The sequence below is a fragment of the Gopherus evgoodei genome, chromosome 4 (genome assembly GCF_007399415.2).
Source record: "Gopherus evgoodei ecotype Sinaloan lineage chromosome 4, rGopEvg1_v1.p, whole genome shotgun sequence".
Taxonomy (NCBI): Eukaryota; Metazoa; Chordata; order Testudines; family Testudinidae; genus Gopherus; species Gopherus evgoodei.
The window spans coordinates 142,224,824-142,247,890 of NC_044325.1; the positions used below are offsets into that span (position 1 = coordinate 142,224,824).

At 41.8% G+C, this 23,067-nt stretch overlaps 1 protein-coding gene across 2 annotated transcripts in view; it reads right to left on the reverse strand.

The window, feature by feature from the left end:
* The window catches only part of DSTYK (dual serine/threonine and tyrosine protein kinase), a 62,147-nt gene that overhangs the window by 24,902 nt on the left and 14,178 nt on the right, over window positions 1-23,067 (reverse strand). For both annotated transcript variants that reach the window (XM_030561560.1, XM_030561561.1), the window contains exon 2: window positions 14,846-15,234. In XM_030561560.1, coding sequence (XP_030417420.1) covers window positions 14,846-15,234 — 389 coding nt within the window. The remainder of the gene's footprint in view (window positions 1-14,845; window positions 15,235-23,067) is intronic.

Below are 23,067 nucleotides of genomic sequence, written 5' to 3' on the forward strand. Positions count from 1 at the left end.
CAGCAAGTCTAACGCCAGCCCTGGCGACCCTATTTAAACAGGGTCATAACCCACTCTGGGGTCCCAACCCACAGTTTGAGAACCACTGACCTAGAGAAAAGGCTATTCTATAATCATTTCCACCATCACCACCATTCAGGCCTCCATGCTACCTCTCAAGAAGCTTGGCATCTTGGACAATAACCTCACTCTAATTTTAAAAAATAAGACACCACTCACTACCAAAGTTTGCATTTCATTTAAGGCTGTGTTGCAGCCACATTTGTTTACTGTATTTGGCCAACAGGTAGTTATAAAACAATTTAAAAGCTCAAAGAGTCTGATCAATGATTGAGTTAGTGTTAAGAGCAGATGTCTTCTGTGTTTGTACCTTTGGCAAAAAGAATGGAAAATCCTTAACCAGCTTCACTCACTTCTTTGTTTGTTGACCTTGAACTAAATCTTTAAGGACCATAACTGAAAATCCGGGATGGTCCATTAGTTTTACCATGGGCGGGGGGGTTGGGGGGAGAAGCCACCCCCAACAGTTGCTAGCCCCTCTCCCAGGTGGAAAAACAAATACACCCGCACATCACAACACATGCAGGCAGCCAGTCAGGTAAATATGTTAGGCTATGTGGGGACATGCAGGAGAGCTTTTACATTTTCTGGCTAGAAGCTTCAATAAGTTCGTTGATCCATTTTGCAGTTATTTGTGCTGGTCCTCTTCAGACCAGCTGAGAGTGTCTGAGCCATACAGGATCAACAAGTCATGAAAAATCCTGCATCCAGCCTCTTTTCAACTTTTGGCGTGTATTCCAAGCACACAGTTACTGCCCTGAATAGACTCCTATCTACTACTACTACAACCTGTTAGTTATTGCATAAATGAAAATGGCTAAGTGATCAGTGGGTTTAAATACAATGACAATATAAAGTGGGTTAAAGTGGGTTTAAATACAATGACAATATAAACCACCCAAGTCTGTAGATATGCAAGCCAAGAATCATCGTCAAGTACAAGTTAACTTCCTGGCACTTCCCATGGTGAACTTGTCCCTCATCCTTCCCACAATATACTAATTTGTAGGTTCTTCACCTGCCTATTGTGAAAGAAACACTGGCCATTGCTAGAAGAGATACCCAAGTTCAGACTGGCCCACCTAAGTTGCCAGTCATATCCTGTGTTTCTAATGAGTGATTCAAGCATTGAACATTTCAGCTGCAAAAGGTAAGAGAGTTCAGTTTTTGGTGTGGCTCTGGGACTCTACTACTTGAATAGGAGTTAAATACTGTTAGGAGGCTGCATTATTAGCTACAGGTAAAATTCATATATGGTATAACTTTACAGAGTTAGACCACATATTTTTAAAGTTACAAATGGTGTTCCCACAGTGTTCATAGATGGAGAAACTCCAGGAGAATGCCTACCCTGTGGAGTAATTACCCAAATGACTGCACCAATAGCTGTCATGAGGTTGGTCAGAACTGTAATACTTTGATTACTGACATAATGCCCACTGAATGTTGCATATGGACATCAATAAGCATTACAACACAGTAAGAATTAAACAAGTCATACTTGAGCCAGTCAGTCACTTATCCCCACTTCTGTAACTGAGATACTTGCCTTCAAGTTTTCATATGGGTGAAATGGCTTGAGGTTCCTAGTTCCCAGTATTGTATTTAGACCGATCCCTTCTATGGGCTTCAGAGCTCAGCCAAGCAGATCATGCAATTAGCTAAACGCTCCAGTGGCTTTAATACTTTATTCTACTGGTTGTTAATGAATTACTTACCATTTGGAAGTGGATGATGACAATTGATGAGCTGTTAAGCATGTACTGATGGTGATGACATCAACAGTGTCATTTGGGTGGGATGAGTCTGCACCCTTCCTACCATTTTATCTTCAGTGACAATTAGACATTGGGTACAAGTACAGTATCAATATTCTAAATACAGTTTTTGGCATTTCAGTTTACGGTGCAACCAGTAAGATTTCACAGCCAAGGAGGAACATTAGGAAAGCATCTTAAACAGGGAAAGATTCTATTTAAGTTGAAGATCTTCATTAGAGACACTATTGTTAGGCCACATCTACACTACCCGCCGGATAGTAATTGATCTATCAGGGATCGATTTATTGCGTCTCATCTAGACACGATAAATTGGTCCCCAAATTGACATCCATACTCCACCTCAGCGGGAGGAGTAAGCAGAGTTGATATCGTAGCCATGGCAGTCAACTTGCTGCCGTGATAACGGCCAGGTAAGTTGAACTAAGATACTTCGACTTCAGCTACATGAATAGCCTAGCTGAAGTCACGTATCTTAGATGGATCCCCCGCAGTGTAGACCAGCCCTTAGACAGGTTTCCTTAATCTGAACCTGAAAAACCAAAATGCATCTGTAACAAATCAGTGCTGTTCCTCAAGATTCTGCAAGAATGGTAGCCAAAGTCCCTTAGGTGTCTGGACCAGATGTTGAGCTATCACAGGGATCCTCTCATGCAAATACATCATCTTTTTTTTCTGGAGACCTAGATTCAACAAAGGATCTGTTAACACTTCTGTTTCCCTTCCAACATCAAAGTTTGGCACAGTATGCAGATCCGCTAGAAAAGCCAGTGGCAGAACTACATGTAAAAATCCAGATGCACTCGTGAAATTCTTTGGAGAAAGCTTCACAGTAAGTACTTCCATTTCTTTGATTGCAACTCCAAGGTTGTCTAATGTCAGAAATACAGATCTCCAGTTTTCATGTTTACAGACAGTTCATTATATGAACTGCCCCACAGTCCTGGGCTTGCCCTACCAATAACTGACTAATGTGCAGTATCTCTATTTTAGACAGGAAAAAGATTTCATTTTAAATTAACTGGAAATGCTTTTACGTAGCCAGGCAAAACTATTTAAAATCTCATTTAATGGTGTTGTCTTTAAAAGCCATGAGTAAAGTATCTCAGTTAATTTCTCTGCTGTGGAACCAAGGCGAGGATATGTCACTCATTTCCACAGAATCGGAGACTCTAGGAGTCACCTTTAAAATTTTTCTAGAGATTTCTGCTAGAGGTGAAGTGCTCCCTGAGACGAGAAATAAAAACACTACAGCAGTGGAGGCCCAAGAAAAAGCGTCTTCCCCTCCTTCCCTTTTTAACTACAAAACAACAAGAAACAAAATTTAACATCCATATAAATGGGAAGTTTTTGAATTTCAGTATTGCCCTCCAGTGTTGGAAACCCAATCAGTACCGCATTAGACCATGAAAAATCACAATGAAACGCAAGAACTAGGCAAAAAGGTGAGAAACATTCCATTTTTTAAAATTGAAGTAGCTTCTTAGGCTCTATCTTCAGAGTTGAGCTGTGGAAGGAGGACCGGTAACCCTAGAGCTAAGTAGTTTTAAGGATGCAGTTTAAGATTCACTTTCACTTGTTCAGTCTAGACCTTTATTTGGGCAATTAGATTATTTACACAGGAGTCAAAGTGCTGGAGGAGGAGATGAGATTGTTGTTACAGCTCATTTTCTACCTCTGTATTGAAGCCAAATCTCACTATAATGGATGTAATTTACTCATGTGTAGAGACTTAAGCAGACACTTCTGATATCTGTGAAGTGCTTTCAGATCCTTTGATAAAGAGGTGCAAGGCAGCAAAAATACTGTCACTCTTTTGGGTAGGATACCCAGGGCCGGTGCAACCACTTAGGCAAATTGGGCGGCCGCCTATGGTGCCTAGTGGTTGGGGGAGCCTAAAATCCCGCTCAGGTGAGGTGGTGGAGTGGAGGTGACCTGGCGCGGGGAGGGCCGCCCACAGTAACGGGGAGGGGGGGGCACACAGGGGAACCGCTCCCTGCCCCAGATCTCCTCCACTCTGCCTCCTCCGCTGAGCGCACAGCCCCTGCTCTAAGTCTCCTGCAATCGGCACCGCAAGCCTCGGAGGGGAGGAGAATTAGAGCAGCTCCAGCGTGCTCAGCAGAGGAGGCGGAGCCAAGGTGAGCTGGGGTGGGCTCCCCACGGGGTGTTAGCTGCTGCGGGGGAGGGGGAAGAAAGAGAGGGAGGCTCCCCAGGCGAGGTTTGCTTCAGCAGGGTGGCGGGGGAGGGCTTCCCGGGAGGGTGGGGTTAGCTGCCGGGGGGGGGGGGCAGGGTTGGGGGGGCGCAAGGTGGAAGTTTCACCTAGGGCACAAAAACTTCCTTGCACCGGCCCTGAGGATACCTTGCATTTGTTCACAGGGGGTAAATTTAGCCTTAAAACTAAATCTAAGCATGATTTAACCATATGCTTAGCCCTTTGGAACTTTTGAGTAAACATTTACCTAATCAGTATTCTTTCGGTATTATTTGTTTCCAATAGTAGTAGTTTCCTATTGAAAGAGGAGACAAAGTAATTCTGCTAACAAAAGCGAGAGAGAGAGAGAACAAGTTATAGCTCAATTTTAACTAGCTAATCACGATGCATGCATTATTAGAGCTGCCATTTAGCGAGTGCCTAGTTGCTCAGTGCTTTAAATGGATTGCTCTTAGGTGTCCTGCATCCTGATGCGCCACTGGTTGACACTGCAACTTGGAAGTGCCAATACTAAAAACTTACAATGAAGGGCCAGCTCTGAAACAAAACTTCCTTTGTATTTGATGAAGAGTTAAATCTGCCCCTTTGGGTGTGGCTGAAAGGATTACAATTATGGATGCTACTTTATTAAGAGTTCAAAAATTCTCCCAAATAATCCAGAAATGGAAGCATAAAAGTGAGATCCTCACTGTGCACCAGAGGGAGCCACTCTAAGCTCGGGGGGGTGGGGGGGGGAATCATTTGACTTAAAATTTAGTCAAATGAAAGACTTGAGTAGTCGTCCATTTTTTTCCACTCTTAAAATAAGAAAAGAAAAAAAAAAGTCTTGCCAGCAGTTTGCCTGCTATGACTGTCATGGGACTCCCAAACCCATAGCTAAACAAGAGTACAAATTATAGAAAAATTGGATAGGCAATTCTGCAATATTCACATTGAAAGATGACTCACACGGATGACTAAACAAAGGAGGAAGCCAGTACTGTCTCTAGGAGACGGGCAAAAGAAAAACCAACATAAAATGCAGTGCAAGCAACTGGTCCTTGTTTTAGCAGAGACCTTGTAGGGTTTTCCGGCAACATTAGAAGTAAAAGCAAACAAATGATGCTACAAGGTAATTCACCCCAATTTATGGCACTTCTCTGAATATTTCCATATGTTATTCAGTTGTATGTTCTTAAACTTTGATTACAAACTCTTCAAGGCAGCAATCTAGTCTTATTGTGCATGCCCAGCAGCATGTACACCTATGCTGCTCTATAATCATTTTCATAGGGCAGTTTCAAGGAGAGGACTGTTAGCTAATTGCTATAGTCACACGGTGATTCATGGAAATATCTTGGAACCTTAAGCAGTTCTCACTAAATTAGAGTGCTCAGTAAGTATGCGCTGCTGTATTTGGCAAAAGCTTCAAATACATTACTGTCAAATAATTACATCCACGTTTTCCCAAAGTTAAGAGCTCTATCTAAAAATCAAGACTTATTGAACACTTGGAGACCTAAACACCAACTACACAACTATCTGGGTTACAATTCTGCTTCTTGAGAGAATATTGCACCTAACTGTAATACAAAATAGCCAATTAGGAAAAAGGCATTCCATTCTCCTCTCACTCTGACAGCCTATGCATATTTCTATGGACTAAATTCTGTACATCTCTATTCAAGGGCAGAAGTTAGCCCCAATACTGAATAAACAATAAATACAGGTAAAAGGAAAAACACACTATAGACCATACATAATGAAGAGGAGAAACAATTGAAGATCTTTATCTCAGTGCAATAAGCTATTTAGGGACACAGCCAGTTGCCTTGTACTTTAGGATAAAAATTGGTAGAGGACTGCCATATTCTCATATACCTGCCTCCTATTCATCTAAGAATGAGACGTTTGCTGCTTCCAAAGTGACCCTGCTCCAGATTATTAGACCTGGGACAGTTTCATTTTCCATTTATTGGGGGAAGAAAGATTTTTGTAGTTAGAGGTGCCCAGAGGCTATCCTTTGTTAACCCACCTTTCGCTGTTGAGTCTCACTAAGGCCATGGCTACACTAGAGAGTTGCAGCGCTGGTGAGGGGGTTACAGCGCTGCAACTTAGGATGTGGCCACACTTGCAAAGCACGGCCAGCGCTGCAACTCCCTGGTTGCAGCGCTGGCTGTACACCCGGTCGAGCCTCGGGTGTAGCGATTCCAGCGCTCAGCAAGCGTGGACCCCACCAGCGCTTTTATTGACCTCTGAGGTATAAGGAGGTATCCCAGAATTCCTGTCCACAACAAACCGGAAGAAAGGGAGAGCTCGGAGTTCAGCCAAACTGCTTATTTAAAAAACAAACACAGCTCCTGTTTGCTGAGCGAGCGGAGGCAAGCAGGGGAATTACTTTGGAATGTTCACAGCTGTTTGCTTGAAGAGAGAAACAGCACAGCTCACACGGCAGAGGGGGAGGGGGAAGTCTGTGTTGAGCAGATGCTTATCTGGTCTGACGGCTATTTAGGAGTACATAGTTTGCATTTAGTGAATGAGAGAGGGGTGGGGGAAGGGGGTCAGAACTTTTAAAATGATTGAAGGTAGGCACTGTGTGTCTTCCAGTCCTTAGAACTTGCAAGGCAGGGAGCTGAGAACAGTGTTAACTCCAAAAATCCACTCTCTCTGTCTCCTCCACGCTCCCTGTCACATTCCACCCCACCCCCCTCTTTTGAAAAGCACGTTGCAGCCACTTGAATGCTGGGATAGCTGCCCACAATGCACCACTCCCAATAGCGCTGCAAATGCTGCAAATGTGGCCACACTGTAGCGCTGGTAGCTGTCAGTGTGGCCACACTGCAGCGCTGGCCCTACACAGCTGTACGAACACAGCTGTAACTACCAGCGCTGCAGAACTGTAAGTGTAGCCATGGCCTAAGCATCATCCACTTGAAGTCTCAGTTCAGTATTTTACTCAAACACTAAACCAAGTCCAGTACTCCAATTCCAAGAATGGATCTACCATGGAGCACAAACAATCAATGCAATAACTAGGTTAATAAATCAGATGCTGCTAGGGACAAATTATACAAATGTGCTATAAATCTGCGGTACTTGTATGGCCCAGTTACCAAAGTACCAGAGCACCTCACAATCTTTGATACATTTACCCTCAACACCCCTGTGAGGCAGGGAAGTACTATTATCCTCATTTAACAGAGACTTCAGGCATCAAGAAATTAAACGATTTGCTCAAGTTAACACTAAGCATATGGCAGATTAGGGAATTGAACCCAGAACCCTAAACTAAAACTGACAGTAACAGTCTGTGTCAGCACCCTCTGCAAATAAAAGCTGTTAGTGCTACTTTGTTTCTTTGGATAAAGACTATCTGTGTCATAAATAGGAATCCTGTTCCACTATGGAAGTTTGTGTTCTTGCATCAGTAAAACGGCCAATTAACTGAGTCTACAGATAACACAAGAGATACAAAAATAGTTTGAACAGTGTTTAACACTAGACTTTTCTTACCCTACTGCAAAAGCCACAGAACCTGCCCCATCATATATATAATGAGAGAGAGAGAGAGAGAGCGCGAGCGCACGCAAGCGCGCGCCATCACTCTAAGTCAGCAAAAACTGAAAGTAGTGACATTCAGAGCATAGCACAAGACCCAGAGATTCTAGTTCTAATTGGATACTGGTGGAAGGAAATACAAATTTCACAGCGATTGTATTTCTGAAAATACCCTACCTCTAGCACTGAACTCAGGTCAGACCTAAACAGAACAGCTCTGACATTTAATTCTGCTCAGCAAAAGCACCTCAGTCAAACTTAATTGCAGCAGTGCTATATTGGGATTTGGAAGAAAGGCTGGATTCTGGCTGAGCCTATTGCAGCATAGATGTACTCTAAAGATAAAGTGGCAGCAAGCCTCAGAGCCCCAGAGCCCAAGTCAACTGATTTGGGCTTGGATACAAGGCTAGAAATAGCAGTGTAGATATTTGGGCTGAACCCTGGACTCAAAGACACCTCCCTGCCCCCACTGGGCTTGAGACCCCAAGCTCCACCCCAATCTAAAATGTCTACACTTCTATTTTTAGCTGTCAGTTGACCTGGGCTCTGAGACTTGCCACCAAGGGTCTTTCTTTGCAGTGTCAACATACCCTTAGGGTTTTACACAGAAAGTAAAAACCAAACATCTTAACTGGTCTCAGAAACAAGACAGGAAACCAACATACACTTCAGAGCCTTTGCTAGAATGTTCTTTACAACTAACAACAAATGGATATGCAGTCACATTCTTTGCCACCTGTAACGGAAAAATGGTGATAAGAGTTCAAACGTAACAGCATTGCACTGGTGCACAAGAAGCAGTAGCAAAGCCAATTCAATTAAGTTACTGACCCACCTACTTTTGTTACCCAAGATAAAGTGCAAAGAACAAACCCTATTCCCCTGCCCCTTTAAAAAACAGAAAGTATTGACCATATGTGGGAAGTACTGTTTCCTTACATTTTTATTGGGAATTTCCTGTAAGCACCTACTAGCCTCTGACTCCACCTGCAGTCGAAGGTAAAGAAATCACCCCACTAAGAGTGAAGCACAAAGCAAGACTGATCTGTGATCCAGGGTATAAGGAAGTTTCAGTCTGCACTAACGCCTCTTTAGTTGTTGAATGGTTTTCCCTGGGATGCGCAGTATTTCAGAGATCTCAGTTGGAACCTCTAAGCACTATTGATTCAGCAAAATTAACAAGCATTTACTTTCACCATAAATCTGTCTGTTACATTGATTATTCCTCCGTGATCCGGATGCATTCCTTTGTAGAAGTGATCCCCAAGGAGTAGAACAGCTTTGCCAAACGTGGGTTTTTTGGGGGCCAGTTACATGATAAATATGCCTAAGAGCAAATATACCTGCCAGCACAGAATTGTGCTCTCAAACCACCATACCCATGTAAAGACAGATTCTTGGCTCTTCTTTCTGTGAAGCAAGATGTTTATTTCAGCTAGGATATCCTTTAATAACGCAGAAAAAGGTAGCAAATCCTATCCTACACACCAAAGATGATCAAGCTATAGGTTAACAAGTCAAGTCTTTTTTGTTTTGTTTAAAAAAAAACTACACAACAACATGCGCTGACTGCATAATACTCCAGATCTGCTGTGTGCCTACAGAGCCTTACAGAACCTTCTATGATGTACTGTCGCTTAAGATCCACTTTGTTCTTTATAGAAATGTGAGACAGACATGGTATAAGTGTCCAGTTCGAACCTGCCTATGCAATTAAGCATCTTGCCCAGATTTTTTTAAACCCACACAACATCCATTACAAGCAATAGATGTGTCAGCATTTCCAGGATCAAGACTGAATTCTATTGGTAAATGTTTTAAGAGACAGAATTAGAGGTTATGACCATTATGAGAAATATCTAAGTCACGTGCAGAACAAGTTCTACTGAATTCAAATATAGGTCTAGTAAGCAAGCATTCAGAGTCCATACAGCCACAGTCAAGCCCATTCTAATTTTTTAGAAAATAGTAGCACAATGTTTCTTCAAATGACACCATCTCTTTCTTACTAGAGTCACTAACAAAATATTCAGCACAAAGATCTGTAAGCACAAATCTAGACAAAAACACACCGTTAGTGGGGGGAGGAGTTTAATTAGTTTCATTTTTATTTTTTATAATCAGGAATACCATAGGCAGCAGCTAGAGTGAGGGTATATTTGCAGCCTGATTTAAAAAAAAAAAAGAAAGTGTTGGGCTCCTTCAACTCAGTGGGTGTCAACAGGAGCTGGTTTCAGAGTAGCAACCGTGAAAAGAAGAGGAGTACTTGTGGCACCTTAGAGACTAACAAATTTATTTGCGCATAATATGCCACAAGTACTCCTGTTCTTTTAACAGGAACTGGGACCCTCAGTGCCTCTTGTAAAAAGTAACCATAGTGTGGACACTTACGTTTTAAAGTCATGATCTCCCCCAGCGTGCAATTGTTACTAGCAGCTTACTAGCTTTGTTTCTCTAGTCAAAGCAAGCAGGAATTTCTTAGCAAGAGCCATGCTACAGAGGTGCAGATTAGGGCTTATGTGTATTTTAAGTGTTCTTGTAAATCCTATTATTGCTCTAATAATGTGCCAGCACTACTGTCTAACACCAGCAGGCATTTCACCACTGTTTCACTTACCTCTGCTCAGTGTGGATCTAATCTGCTCAACATACCCACCAAAGCTACAGCAATAGTTGAAGATTTCAGAAAACCCTCTATGTACTCTACGCAGGACCAGCGAAATGGGCTACCACCCAGGGCACCATGGTCGGGGGGACACTAGGCTCATTGCAGAGATGCACACTGCCGGTGGGCAGGAGAGGGCCCAGAGGAGAGAGTGACAGTGGGGAGCGCCACACATAGGTGGAGTTTGGAAGGGTGTGGGGGCATTATCCCCCAAACTCACAGGGGAGACATTTTGGGGACACCCAGATTTCTCTCTGCTTCCTCCCTAAGGAGCAATGTTTCGGGGAGAAGGAGTGAGCAGTGATGCACAGAGCACCTGGTGTTACTGTTCACACACACACTCCGCAAATGTTTCTCTGCTGCGGGGAGGGGAGGGAGCAGTGGGGAGGGATGAGGGGAAGTGAGCAGCAACACCAGGTGCTCTGTGTGTCCAGATCTGTATCCCCATGTGGTTGAGGTTCTCTTTAAAAAAAGAAGAACTAACAGTTATCCAAAGTACAAGACTTAGTGGTGAGGTGGACTTCAACTACTCAGACATCTGTTAGGAAAACAACACAGGAGGACACAGATTATCCATCAAGTTCTTGGAATTTATTGGAGACCATTTATTTCAGAAAGTGGAGTAAGCTGCTAGGGGAGAAGCTGTTCTAGATTGGATTTTGACAAATAGAGAGGAACTGGCTTAGAATTTTGAAAGTGAAAGGCAGCTTGGGTGAAAGTGATCATGAAATAATCGAGTTAGTGATTCTAAGGAATGGTAGGAGGGAGGACATTAAAATGATTTCAAGAAGGCAGACTTTAGCAAATTCAGGGAGTTGGTTGGTAAGATCCCACGGGAAGCAAGTCTAAGAGGAAAAAAACAACTGAAGACAATTCGCAGTTTTTCAAGAAGACATTATTAAGGGCATAAGAGCAAACTATCCCACTGCACAGGAAAGATAGGAAGCATGGCAAGAAACCACCCTGACTTACCCAGATCTTCAATGATCTAAAAATCAAGAGTCCTACAAAAAGTGGAAACTAGGTCAAATTACAAAGGATGAATGTAAACAACTCAGGTATGTAGGGACAAAATTAGAGAGGCCAAGGCACAAAACGAGATCAAATTAGCTAGTCCATTACTCAGTTGGGGCGGGGGGGGGGGAGGAAGATAACAGAAAATGCGGAAATGGCAAAGGTGCTTAATGACTACTTTGTTTCGGTTTTCACCAAGAAGGCTGGTGTGACTGGATGTCTAACTTAGTGAATGCCAGTGAAAATGGAGGTAGGATCAGAGGCTAAAATAGGGAAAGAACAAGTACTTAGACAAATTAGATGTCAAGTCACTAGGGCCTGATGAAATGCATCCTAGAATACTCCAGGAGCTGACTGAGGAGATGATTCTGTGCAGGCATAGAAGAGGTTAGGGGAAAAGGGGGTGCAGGAGGAGAGTGCAGGGCTTATGGGAGAAAGGGTTATTTGTTATTTTTGTTACTGAATTTTACAAAAGTTTCAGATACCTCTCAGATTAGATGCCTTAAATAAAAGCACAAAAACAACCTTTTTTTTTTTTAAATAGAGACTATCATTTCTCAGCTTCTGTGCACTAGCACAAGATGGCTCCCTCTCCCCCTCTGTCTGCCTGGGTTCCCTCCTTCCCTTACTTTTTTCTTGGGAGCATGCAAAAACAGATCAGTGGGAGCAAAAGATTTGATCCTAAAACCTTTAATCTTCAAGGAGTCCTTACTCATACACTTAATCCTACTGAACTCAAGAAGCTTGCAGGATCTGTCCCCAGCTCCTGCTGTAGCTCAGCAGTTCAGAGTTTTGGAGCAGCATTATATTTGCGTTGCTTTGCCTGCAAACAGATTTAAGTTTTGCTGCTATCATGAGGAATAAAGAACCATTGTATGTTCTACCATACAGTCTTTGTATCCTGAAGTAAAATCACATATGGCAGACTCCTGTTGGCTATTTTATTCACACACACACACACACACCCCATGTGTTGTGAACGATAAAGCATGTTTTTCTTGCTGATTGAGACACACTGCAGATGTAAAATGTTAAAGCTAGAATGCATGTGTTTGTGCAAGAGGAATTTCCCTAAAAACTAATTCCCTATAAAAGGTAATTTCTTCTGAATAAGCACTGGGATCAGCTTTTGCAATATTTATTAGCCTACTCAAATTATTATTTTTGTAAAGACTGTTTAATAGCAGACTATGTAAGTCAAAGTCCAAACTCTATACCCTTATGCCACGGTTTTTGCACTTTATATGTTTTAGCTAACATAGGAAGTTGCTAAGTGGTTGCTAAAATTATACCATTGTAAGAACACAACCCTGGTGAAACAAGCACTGTATGTTCTGTATTCTGTTTGACAGGTTATTGTGAATATGTTTAAGCCTTAATCTTTGAGACTCCAATTCCACAGCTACGGACAGTAGAAATTCCTATAGTTGATGATGCAGTGTCCATCCTATTTTACTGGAATGTGCTGAACAGTGTACTTCTCTTTTAGATCACTTAAAATTACAAATACAAAAATAAAACAGGTAAAACAAGCTTTTGTTTTAAATTATTAAATCTGTAACAGACCAGCAAGAGGGAAAGCTGATCTACAAATGATCCTCTCTCATGGCATTGTATTAAACCAGCCAGACAGAAGAGACAAACTCTACAAAGTGGCATCTTTTACAATGTACAGAAATATCTGTATAGCGTTTTGAACATTTTTTTTCCCCCCAAATCACATGATGTGACAGTATGACAAGTTTCGTGTCACTTAGCAGTTCTCTAGTATGCCATCTTGAGAGCTGGGTGGCTGGAGCGTTCCCAGCCGGTGCTTAATTTGTGCTGGGGCTCAGCCCCAGCATCTCTTTCAATGCAAATTAAGCACTGGCTGGAGGCAGCGAGGCCCAGGGTGCCATTTTCCCTAAAGCCGGCCCTGACGATTTGACACAGAGAAAGCTATCCCTAGTCAACTGATTCTTATGCACATTAACAAAAGGATCTCACTGTTGCAGTGTATTAAATAAATACTCAGACGTTTGATCTTCCCTGGTTTTAGTCTCAAAATTTCAACTTTAAAAAAAGCCTTCAACCCAAGCTGAGGCTAGCAGTAACTCCCTCTTCCACTAGAAGAAGTCTCCTTACCTCGCCATCCCTTTTCAAGTTAATCTGAGTGGCTGTTTTCATCTAACTTGTCATAAATATAATCCAAGCCAAACAAAGAGATCTTTGTCACTTGCATGAGAAATTTGCAAGACGGTTGTGAGCAGCACCGTGCTCAGATGACCTATATAAAAATTTAACCAAACAAGTAAAATATTTGAATTTAAAACTACACAATACTTTCAAACTTAACTCCACTTGATATCACATGATCACATGCCCAGAGATCCAGTATAAAGACAACATTTTCCAGCATGAACACTCATGGCTATTGGAAAAAAAGTCATAAAAGAAAACCACACTCAATGTTCATGGGCTGATTTTGTCTTTAGCTGTAGGCTGGTTTACATAATATACGTTGTGACTTGGAAGTGAAGAAAGGGAGCTCCCCACCAGACTTGTTCGTAAGTTATCAATAGCTCATTGACAAATTACTGTCTTAGCCGACTTATTTTATTGTTCTGTAGATGTACATTGATAATCTTACTGATCTGAGAAATAGATCAGATACTGAGTAGAGAGAAACTACTGTATCTCTTAATGCAGTTATCTGCCAGTCACCACGTTGTGTTCTAGGAATAAGAATATACTGCGATATGACACATGCTTTTGAACATAAGCCACAGTGAGTCTTTTGTCTTTAAAAACATTTATTAAATATTTGTGGAGTCTCAACACTCTCGAGGTAAGACTCCATTATCTTTATCTTATGGATGAGGATATTTCAAGAGGTTACGTAACTCAACCAAGGTCACAGTACGGCTATGACAAATCTAGGAATAGACTCTCAGTTCCCTGCTCTAACCAAACAGGGGAGGAAAAAAAACAAAAAACAAAAACAAAACCCCCACACACCTGTGGTTGTTACCACTAAAAAAGCTTTAACTGGTTTGGCACTTTGTTATAAAACCTGAACCTAGGAAGCACCAATAATTCTCAACTCCCACTGCTGTCTGGAAGCAGAAGGTACTCAGGCCTTACAGAACACCAGGTCATTCTGTCCCATCACAGAACTGGGATGTGGAATGCTTAGGCTGTGCCCACAGGGCTGACACACGAGTGGTGTGCAGCAAGTCATACTTGGAGGAGAGACATTTGCTCTCACACTTATTCTGGACAGGAGGCAGATTCTGAAAGTATTTGGGACTGCAGACTTTCAGGTTTAAGAGATGCTTAAGGTGCATCTGTTTAAATGAGTCTTTTGAGATAGGTAGTAGTAATAAAAAAAGGTGACCTATTTGTGGCTAGGGCAATAAAAACATGTATGCGCACACACCCTATCCATTACATCACCACCACACTTCCAGGCTTCTCTTTCAGCTTCCTTCATGTTGTTTTACATCTTAACATTTTCATGTGCAATAAACTTTATCTTCTGATAAGCCTAAATATGACAAGTATAAGCGACAACACCACACGTGTGCCTCTAATCGGTACCTTTAGTAGCAAGTAAGGCAGCGTCACCTCCAGCTCTGCTATCTGGTGTGCTGGATCCTCATCGTCCCCATGGATTTCCAAGTCCTCCTCTGGTATTGTGTCCCATTGCCCTTGATGGGCTGCCAACATATGCACCAGTTCATACTGCCCAGGCAGCGCCAGACTAATGCGTGTTTGTGTCCCATGTGTGAAGCGGATCCGCCGTCTCTTACAGTTCTCCTCGCTGCTTATTTTGGTGGTGGGTAGCAGCTTCTCACCCAAAAGCATGTTCAATAATCGGCATTTGGCATTGCAGTTCTGACCAAGGATTAGAAGGCATGGGTGCCAGTTCACTGTCAGCTGGAGGTACTCCTCTTCATGGCGGGGGAAGGATAAGGAAATCAATTGTCCTAGAATTCAAACAAACAGATCGCATTAGGAATGGTGATTAACATCCGCAATACACAGCCCTATGAATGCGTGCCCTACAGTTTTGTATCTATAGTCAGCACAGCATTACCTTCAGAAAGGTGCATGCCCTGTAAGGAACAAAGCAGAAACCCAGCCAGACACTCATGTTTAACAACACTAAGTATTTGCATGTGTTTTTCACCTTCAAACTAATTTCACCCATTCAGGGCTTGTACTGAATTAATACCAACAGCAGAAGTTCATTGCACTTCATTTTTGTGAAATTTAGGGTCTTGTTAGGAAGGATCTCATCACTTTCTGTATTTAAGAATCAAATGAATAGAAAGTTCAATTGAAATTAAGATTTGACAAGATCCAGGCAAGCCTGGGGGGTGAGTGGGGAGGTGGTTGAATGAACAGTGACAACTATTAGAAATATGTCAAGTGATCTTTGTAATTGTAATTTTGTACTTCTACAGAGTCTCAGGAGAGAAACCAAACAAATCTCAACATCTCTGGGCTAGCCACCCCAATTTTGTATGCTGGATAATGGTCCTAAGAGGGAAGTCACTCGGCCAGAACAACATCCAAGGAGCACTAGCACCTGGTCCGCTATTTTAACTGCCAGACTACCACCTCCAGACTAAAAATTCTTTCTACCTTCACCTGTATACAATATATTCCCTCACCTTGGCCCAGCATGTGAGATTCTCATATTAGCTTATTCTACAAAAGGGGTAGGCAACCTATGGCACGTGTGCCGAAGGCAGCACAAAAGCTGATTTTCAGTGGCATTCACACTGCCCGGGTCCTGATCACCGGTCCGGGGAGCACTGCATTTTAATTTAATTTTAAAATGAAGTTTCTTAAACATTTTAAAAAGCTTATTTACTTTACATACAACAAAGCTTAATTCTGTATTATAGAGACTTATAGAAAGAGATCTTCTAAAAACATTAAAATGTATTACTGGCATGCAAAACCTTAAATTAGAGTGAATAAATGAAGACTCAGCACACCACTTCGGAAAGATTGCCGACCCCTGTTCTAGAGTATCCCTAAAGATTTGATTTAAACCCCCATAGATGAGTTCAGAGCAAAGCAACTGACAGTGCATTACAGCAAGTACTTGAAGACAGACAACACCCAGACATCCTTCATAAGAAAATAAGTTTTTAATGGTCTTTCCTCGGCAAGTTAAAAGCCACCCTTGCTTTTCCTATTAAGAAGGGAGAGGAAGAAACTGGGAAGGTTGAAATGATTAAGAGGCACCTACATTTACTGGTGGTAGTGTACATTACTGAAGTGTGCTAGAATAGTACTTCATCTTGGGGCTTCAAAACAAGATGGAGTGGCAGAGTTAAGAATGCCATTAAGCATTTTGCAAACACTTCCCAAGCTGTGATGCCCTGTTTGAACAGAATGCTCTGAGTCATGCACTAGGAAAAAAAAAACAAAAAAAAAAAACCAACAAGCAATGAATTGGTTGAAGTTCCCCCCAGCCCCACAAACTAGAATAACCAGACAGTGTATAACACATCCAAAAGGGTTACAAGAAAGACAGGCTTGTTCACCTTCGAAGCCTAGGCTCATTGACGTGGGAAGTGACAATTTCTAAAGATTCTGGCTGTAACATAAAAGCGGTTACAGCAATGCCACTGTAAAGCCTCCCTCATGGCTAGATATTGGTACATTACAAAAATGTAAGAAGGAAATTAAATGCTTTCACGTCTGAATAAGACAGGATGCAGTGTAAGCAAGACCCCGTTCATGGCTGCCAGTGGTAAATATTGCATTGACGCTGGAGAGTGAGCTGCAGTGAGATTGTCTGAAATAATTAGGGTCTACTTTGACTTTAATTTCACTCACTGACTTTTTCCTAATATATAAAGGGTGGGGAAGATGGGAAGGTCAAAGGTCAGGCTGAACAAAATAGCTGAGTTGGGGAGTGGGAAGCAGGTCCACATTGCAGTTAGGAGTAGGCAGATATTGATCCTTCTTCTTCACTCCCCTGACATATACCTTTTGTTTCAATACTGGAGGTTGAGTGAAGAGAATAGTGCCACATCATGCAAAATTAGTTTACTTATCAAATAATACTGATTTAAACACTATGATTTAACTTGAACTTTAGTCTTAAACTGCTTTATAATCAACATTACTGCAGATTGTCTATTAAATATCTGCATCTCCCACACAGCAGCTGTGATATTTCTTGCTTCCACACCCTCTCGCCTTCTCATTTGAGAAGTCTGAATTACTACTTGAATACCTGATCCATTAACAGGTTTCAGAGTGGTAGCCGTGCTAGTCTGTATCAGCAAAAAGAATGAGGAGTACTTGTGGCACCTTAGAGACTAAAAAATTTATTATGCTCAAATAATGTTAATATATTTGTTAGTCTCTAAGGTGCCACAAGTACTCGTTCTTTTTGCTGATCCACTAACTTATAACTTTGTGTGCCCTTCCAATAAGGCCAACACGAGATGCTCAGCATAACTGAAGAGTTACTCCTCAGCACTGGTTTTGCCCTTTTGAATTCCTGGTTAGTACAAGATAATTTTGTCCTATACAGGCTGCCCTATAAACTGCATCTTAAGGACTTTTGAGTTACACTAAACCCAACTACAGGGAAATCCTAGATGGTATAAGAAATGGAGAAAACTGATATGGGGCCAGATTCTCTTCTGGGTAAGGCGGCATAATTCCATAGTATTCAAAAGAGCTACAGTCATTTAAATTAGCCCAGAATCTGGCCCACATTTCAGATGAGATTTGAAAAGACTTATATATAGAAAGATTATTCTAGGTAGTGGGATCTGCATAGGTTAAGATTCTTGCAACAGTACACACATAAACAGGGAAGAGATGACTGCTAGACTGGTGGCCAGTAGCAAAGAGCCAAGATCCATGAGATAGGGGGAAAAAAATCCAGGCAACAAGTTTTCAAAAACAGGCAAATTTAAATTGGATTCTGCAATTAAGGGGGAAGACACTTCACAGAGATGTGCTTTTTCATATTGCAAAAGAAAGCACTAGTTAGGGATAGCAGAAGTAAAGAGCATGAGATGCTTTTCAATAGAATTCTCACTGCCCCTTTACTAGGGTCATTTCTGCACAGCATACTGCCTGGACAGTAACTACGGAGTTTACATGTCAGACTCCAGCATGGGGCCAAGACAATTATGACAGTGGAACAGAGTTTCTTCTACTCCACCCCCATCCCATAAATGCATTAAAACAGGACAGACTATGATGTCCGTAAAAAAGACAGATATCCAATTCAATCTAGAGTTAGTCTTAAAATGGAAATTAATGGAATGCACACGACTAGTCGGGGTGGAGGAGGAGGAGGAACTTTATCCTGATAAGTAGTGTCATATGACAAAAAGCACCAAGTTCAGGCATCGAACACATTAAGTCGATTTAGAACATAAGTGAATTTGGGGAAGGAATGGCAAAGAAGAAACCTTTCAAAGCTGAAGCAATTTCTTATGGTTAAAGAATCTCCAAGTTATTCTGGGTTTGTTCATGTATCAACATATACACTTTGTGCACCCATAAAGTTACAAGAGATCTTTCTTTTTATGAACAATGGAAGGATAGTCATCAAATCACAAGGTAACTTGATCACTTCTTTCTAGAAACCTGAGCAGATTCAGACAGCAAATGCTCATGCTATTTGAGTGCTGTTATCTCGCCAGCCATCCTGACTTGAGCTTCAGTCAATTCCCAAATGGCCTTATAATTTTTATCTTTCCACTTAAAATGCAAGTTTCTTGGCTCACACTAACAGCTTACTAATGAAGCGCAATGGTAGCACAAAAAGTCAAATGTACGTTATAAAAACTGTTTCAAGTATTAGTGTCTAATACTTAGTGCCTCACGGTTGTATTAGTGGCCCATGTAGGATCACGCTGCATATGCTCCAAAGTTATTAAACACATTTAATCATCTAGGGACAAACTCAGCTCAGACTGGCTTTCACTGATGTAACACCAGAATCTAATATATCGATAAGACCTTTGCTTTCAGGGCTTTAATTTAATCACAGTTTAAAGACAGTCTAGTCACCTGAAAATATACTACCTTCTGGGACAGTCAAAGCCACAAGATGTTATGCAGCAGTTTCTATACAGGTTATACAGTAGGTTTTACTTCCCAATAACAAAAAAACCATATGAGCTACAATAGTTTTACAATATATCATGTACTCATTTCAAAGTGCGACACTGAACTAGCTTACAGTGAAGGCTAGAGAGTTGTTGATTTCTCTGTAGCAAAGCAGGCAACATCCATGATCAGAGAGAAATTTCATCTATGCATCTTAGCATTTATTTATCCCGTGCAGCACTGCCCAGGAATGTTATTCAATTTTTGAGCACCAGTAAAGCTAGTGCCGTCACCCTCTACTTGTGGACCAAGGGCAAAGCCACATTACAATACACTCTTCCTTATTTTGATCCACATGGTCTTTGGGAAGCTAGAAGTGGTTCAACATGCAGAGAGCCTACCCAGAGCAGTCAGACAGGGCATTCCCAGTGAAGAATCTTGAGCAGTAGAATATCGTGGCATGGAGTCAGCCAAAGTCCAATTCCTGCATCTTCAGGTCACACTGCAAGATTCCTTTGAGTGAGTGGGAGGAACAGCCATAGATCACTGTAGCAGAGAACTGACAAGAGCTTGATTCCTGTCCTAAAGTTTCTTTAGTGTAGTCTAAATACTATAACAATAGGCACCTTAAGCAATTATATAGCTTTTTCTCCATCTTTCCAATACTACACAATCCATCCTTGTCTGATGGATGGGATAACCATCCCCATTAGGAAACTGAGGTATAGAAAGTCTAGGTGACTTCCCCAAAGCTACAGAGCATGTCAATTGCTAAGCCAGGATTCAGATTCCTGCCTTTTGACCCCATGACCAACATCACTGCACTAGTCAAACGAAACACAGGCTTGGTGTTCATGCTTTGTTTGACTTTTTCCTCCCATTCAATCTCCTCTAGGTTACAGGAAAGTCCTTAAACTAGATAAATCCAGTGTTCCAAATGGATCTGTTTCAAATTGTCCACCAAGCAAGAGCTAACAAGGCCAGAGGTTTGAGGGGAAAACCTCAATAGGAAAAAAGATATCCATCATACTATTATGCTCGAAAACAGTTGTGTGAAGTGTATTCCTGCAAGAATCTTGCCTAACTAGCGCTTGGGAAGATATACTCGAAGCTACTGCACTTATGTTTCCAAGTGCAGGGCCTGTTTATTTTTTATTTTAATTTCATTTCAGCCTTTTTGTCCAAGAGGAGCACCCAATTGAATCTGCTTCCATTCTAAGATCTTGTAGATTACATACAACATGTTCAAAATGTTGAACTGCACTGGATTTCAGATTTGGCTTGAGAGTTACTACAAATATCTAGGTAAATGAACATGTTTGTTGTAGAAATTTTATGGACCAGTCTCTTACATGCTATTTTGTAAAAAGGTTTTTCAGTCCTTTCGTTAATAAACAGAATCTCTTAGGTCATATGGCAGTCATTCAACATGTCACAAGAGCGCTGAAACTTCAGGAAGAAAAAACTCTGCTGATGCTTCCAGAAGTTTATGGAGTCTTGATTATTTGCTTGACTATACATTTAAAGTAGTAAGTATGTTTGTGTCTTAATCCAACCCCTGCCAGCTATTAGTGTAAGATAACCTGGACCACGAGATACAGTATGAAATGGGGTTCCAGCACCATGCTACAGACCTGCCCTCTCGCCCTGGAATAGCAGTGGTAGACCCCCTGCCACGTTCACCTTTATCCAAGAGGCTAGGGCAACAGCATGGCAGCCCTTGCCTCCATCACTCCCACTGTCAACAAGAGTCCTCTGTCCCTAAAAGGCAAGAGAGTGAGACACTACACTTAAGCCAGCATCCAGGATGAACTGGCCAGACTCACTATACTCTTCTCCCACAGTAAAAACTTGTGGCAGCAAATCTCAGGGTCCAGGTCAACTGACTCAGATTCGCATTACAGGGCTAAAAATAGCAGTGTAGACATGTTTGGGCTCTGAAACCCGGGCAGGTCTCTTAGTCTTCACTCTAGTCTAAACCTGAACATCTACACTGCTTGTTTTAAGTCCATAGCATGTGCAGAGTTCAGCTGACCCATTCTCAGACTCAGTGCCACTGCCCATTTTTATTTTGTGGTGTAGATGTACCCACTGCCTCACCTGATGGGGTAATGGTAGTGTACCCCCACCCCCAGGAACACTGCATATTGGTAACCCCACAATGAGATGAACGGAACAGTTTACGCAGCAAAGAGTCCTGTGGCACCTTATAGACTAACAGACGTTTTGGAGTATGAGCTTTCGTGGGTGAATACCCACTTCCTCAGATGCATGTAGTGGAAGTTTCCAGGGGCAGGTGTATATATATGCAGGCAAGCTAGAGATAATGAGGTAGTTCAATCAGGGAGGATGAGGCCCTGTTCTAGCAGTTGAGGTGTGAAAACCAAGTGCCCCTGGAAATTTCCACTACATGCATCTGACGAACTGGGTATTCACCCACAAAAGCTCATGCTCCAAAACGTCTGCTAGTCTATAAGGTGCCACAGGACTCTCTGCTGCTTTTATAGATCCAGACTAACACGGCTACTTCTCTGATACGGAACAGTTTACCACACTCAGAGCTATTGTCTCAGGTTGTTTGGAGACCCAGGCAGACATCCCTGCATCAGTTACACTTAGGTCACATTTTCAAGCTTTCTTCATAGCCACGAGGGCTAGAAACTTGCTTTGTTTTACATGGAAGCTAAGATTCTGATGTAACCACAAGACTTCAGCAACAGCCGCCGCCAACATCTAGACATGATCCTGTAGTGCCTATTCCTCAATTTTAAGAAAGTGTAAAGCCAGTGCAGAGCATATAACAAAGAGCCCCACCAAAGGTTCCCAGAGTGGGACAGTCCTGAACCATATTTCTCCAAACCTACCAGATATTTTCTTCCCTTCTACATCTCCATTTCTCTCCTGCTCAACTTTAAAGCATTCTGGGATATGCTTTCTATAACACTTCATACAGGATGATGCTCCATATTGAATAAAAGCCCTACAAAACAGGGATGTTTGGAGGAAAGTCACTACCTATTTTGGTCAAGTTTCTCTCAGACTTCTGTTGCTGAAGTCAGTTTAAAAAACTGCAACAAACCAATCTGCACTAGTCACACAGGCGATGACTATAAACCATCCACGTTTTGCAAGTGTTGGGGAATGCTGATAGGGTTTGCATTTATCACTGGCAAGAGGAATGGAATGTAACATCTCCAGCATATTGCTGGATTAAAGATGGAGGAAGGGAGAACTCCACCTACCACTGTACCTATCTGCACTTAACCCTTCAGCAACAAGTCTTTGGAGGAGGAGAAGAGAGAAGTAGAAGGCATAAAACCACATTTTCAAGCAGCTCTTTATATAGTTTTTCATTTGCACCTCAACTTAAACTCATATGCTTAGATTTAAACTCTCAAAAAATGAAAAAAAGTCTCAATTGCCATGCAAGCCATTAAGCCACACAACCCCCTTGTCACTTTCATTAAGTATCACTGTGGTACAGGTGGCTAGTCTGTAACACCTTGGGCTAACCCTCAACACCAGAAATAAAACTCAAGAGTGCAGATTCTAAACCTGCTGTTCTATAGCACGAAAGATAAACTCGTCCTCTTAATCCCATCAAATATTTGTAATTAGAAATAGTTGTTGCAAAACTGAATTGCAAAATAAAAAGTCATTTCCTGTGCCAGAATTAGCATGACTGGACAGGGACAGTTTAATACAAAGATAACATGCTC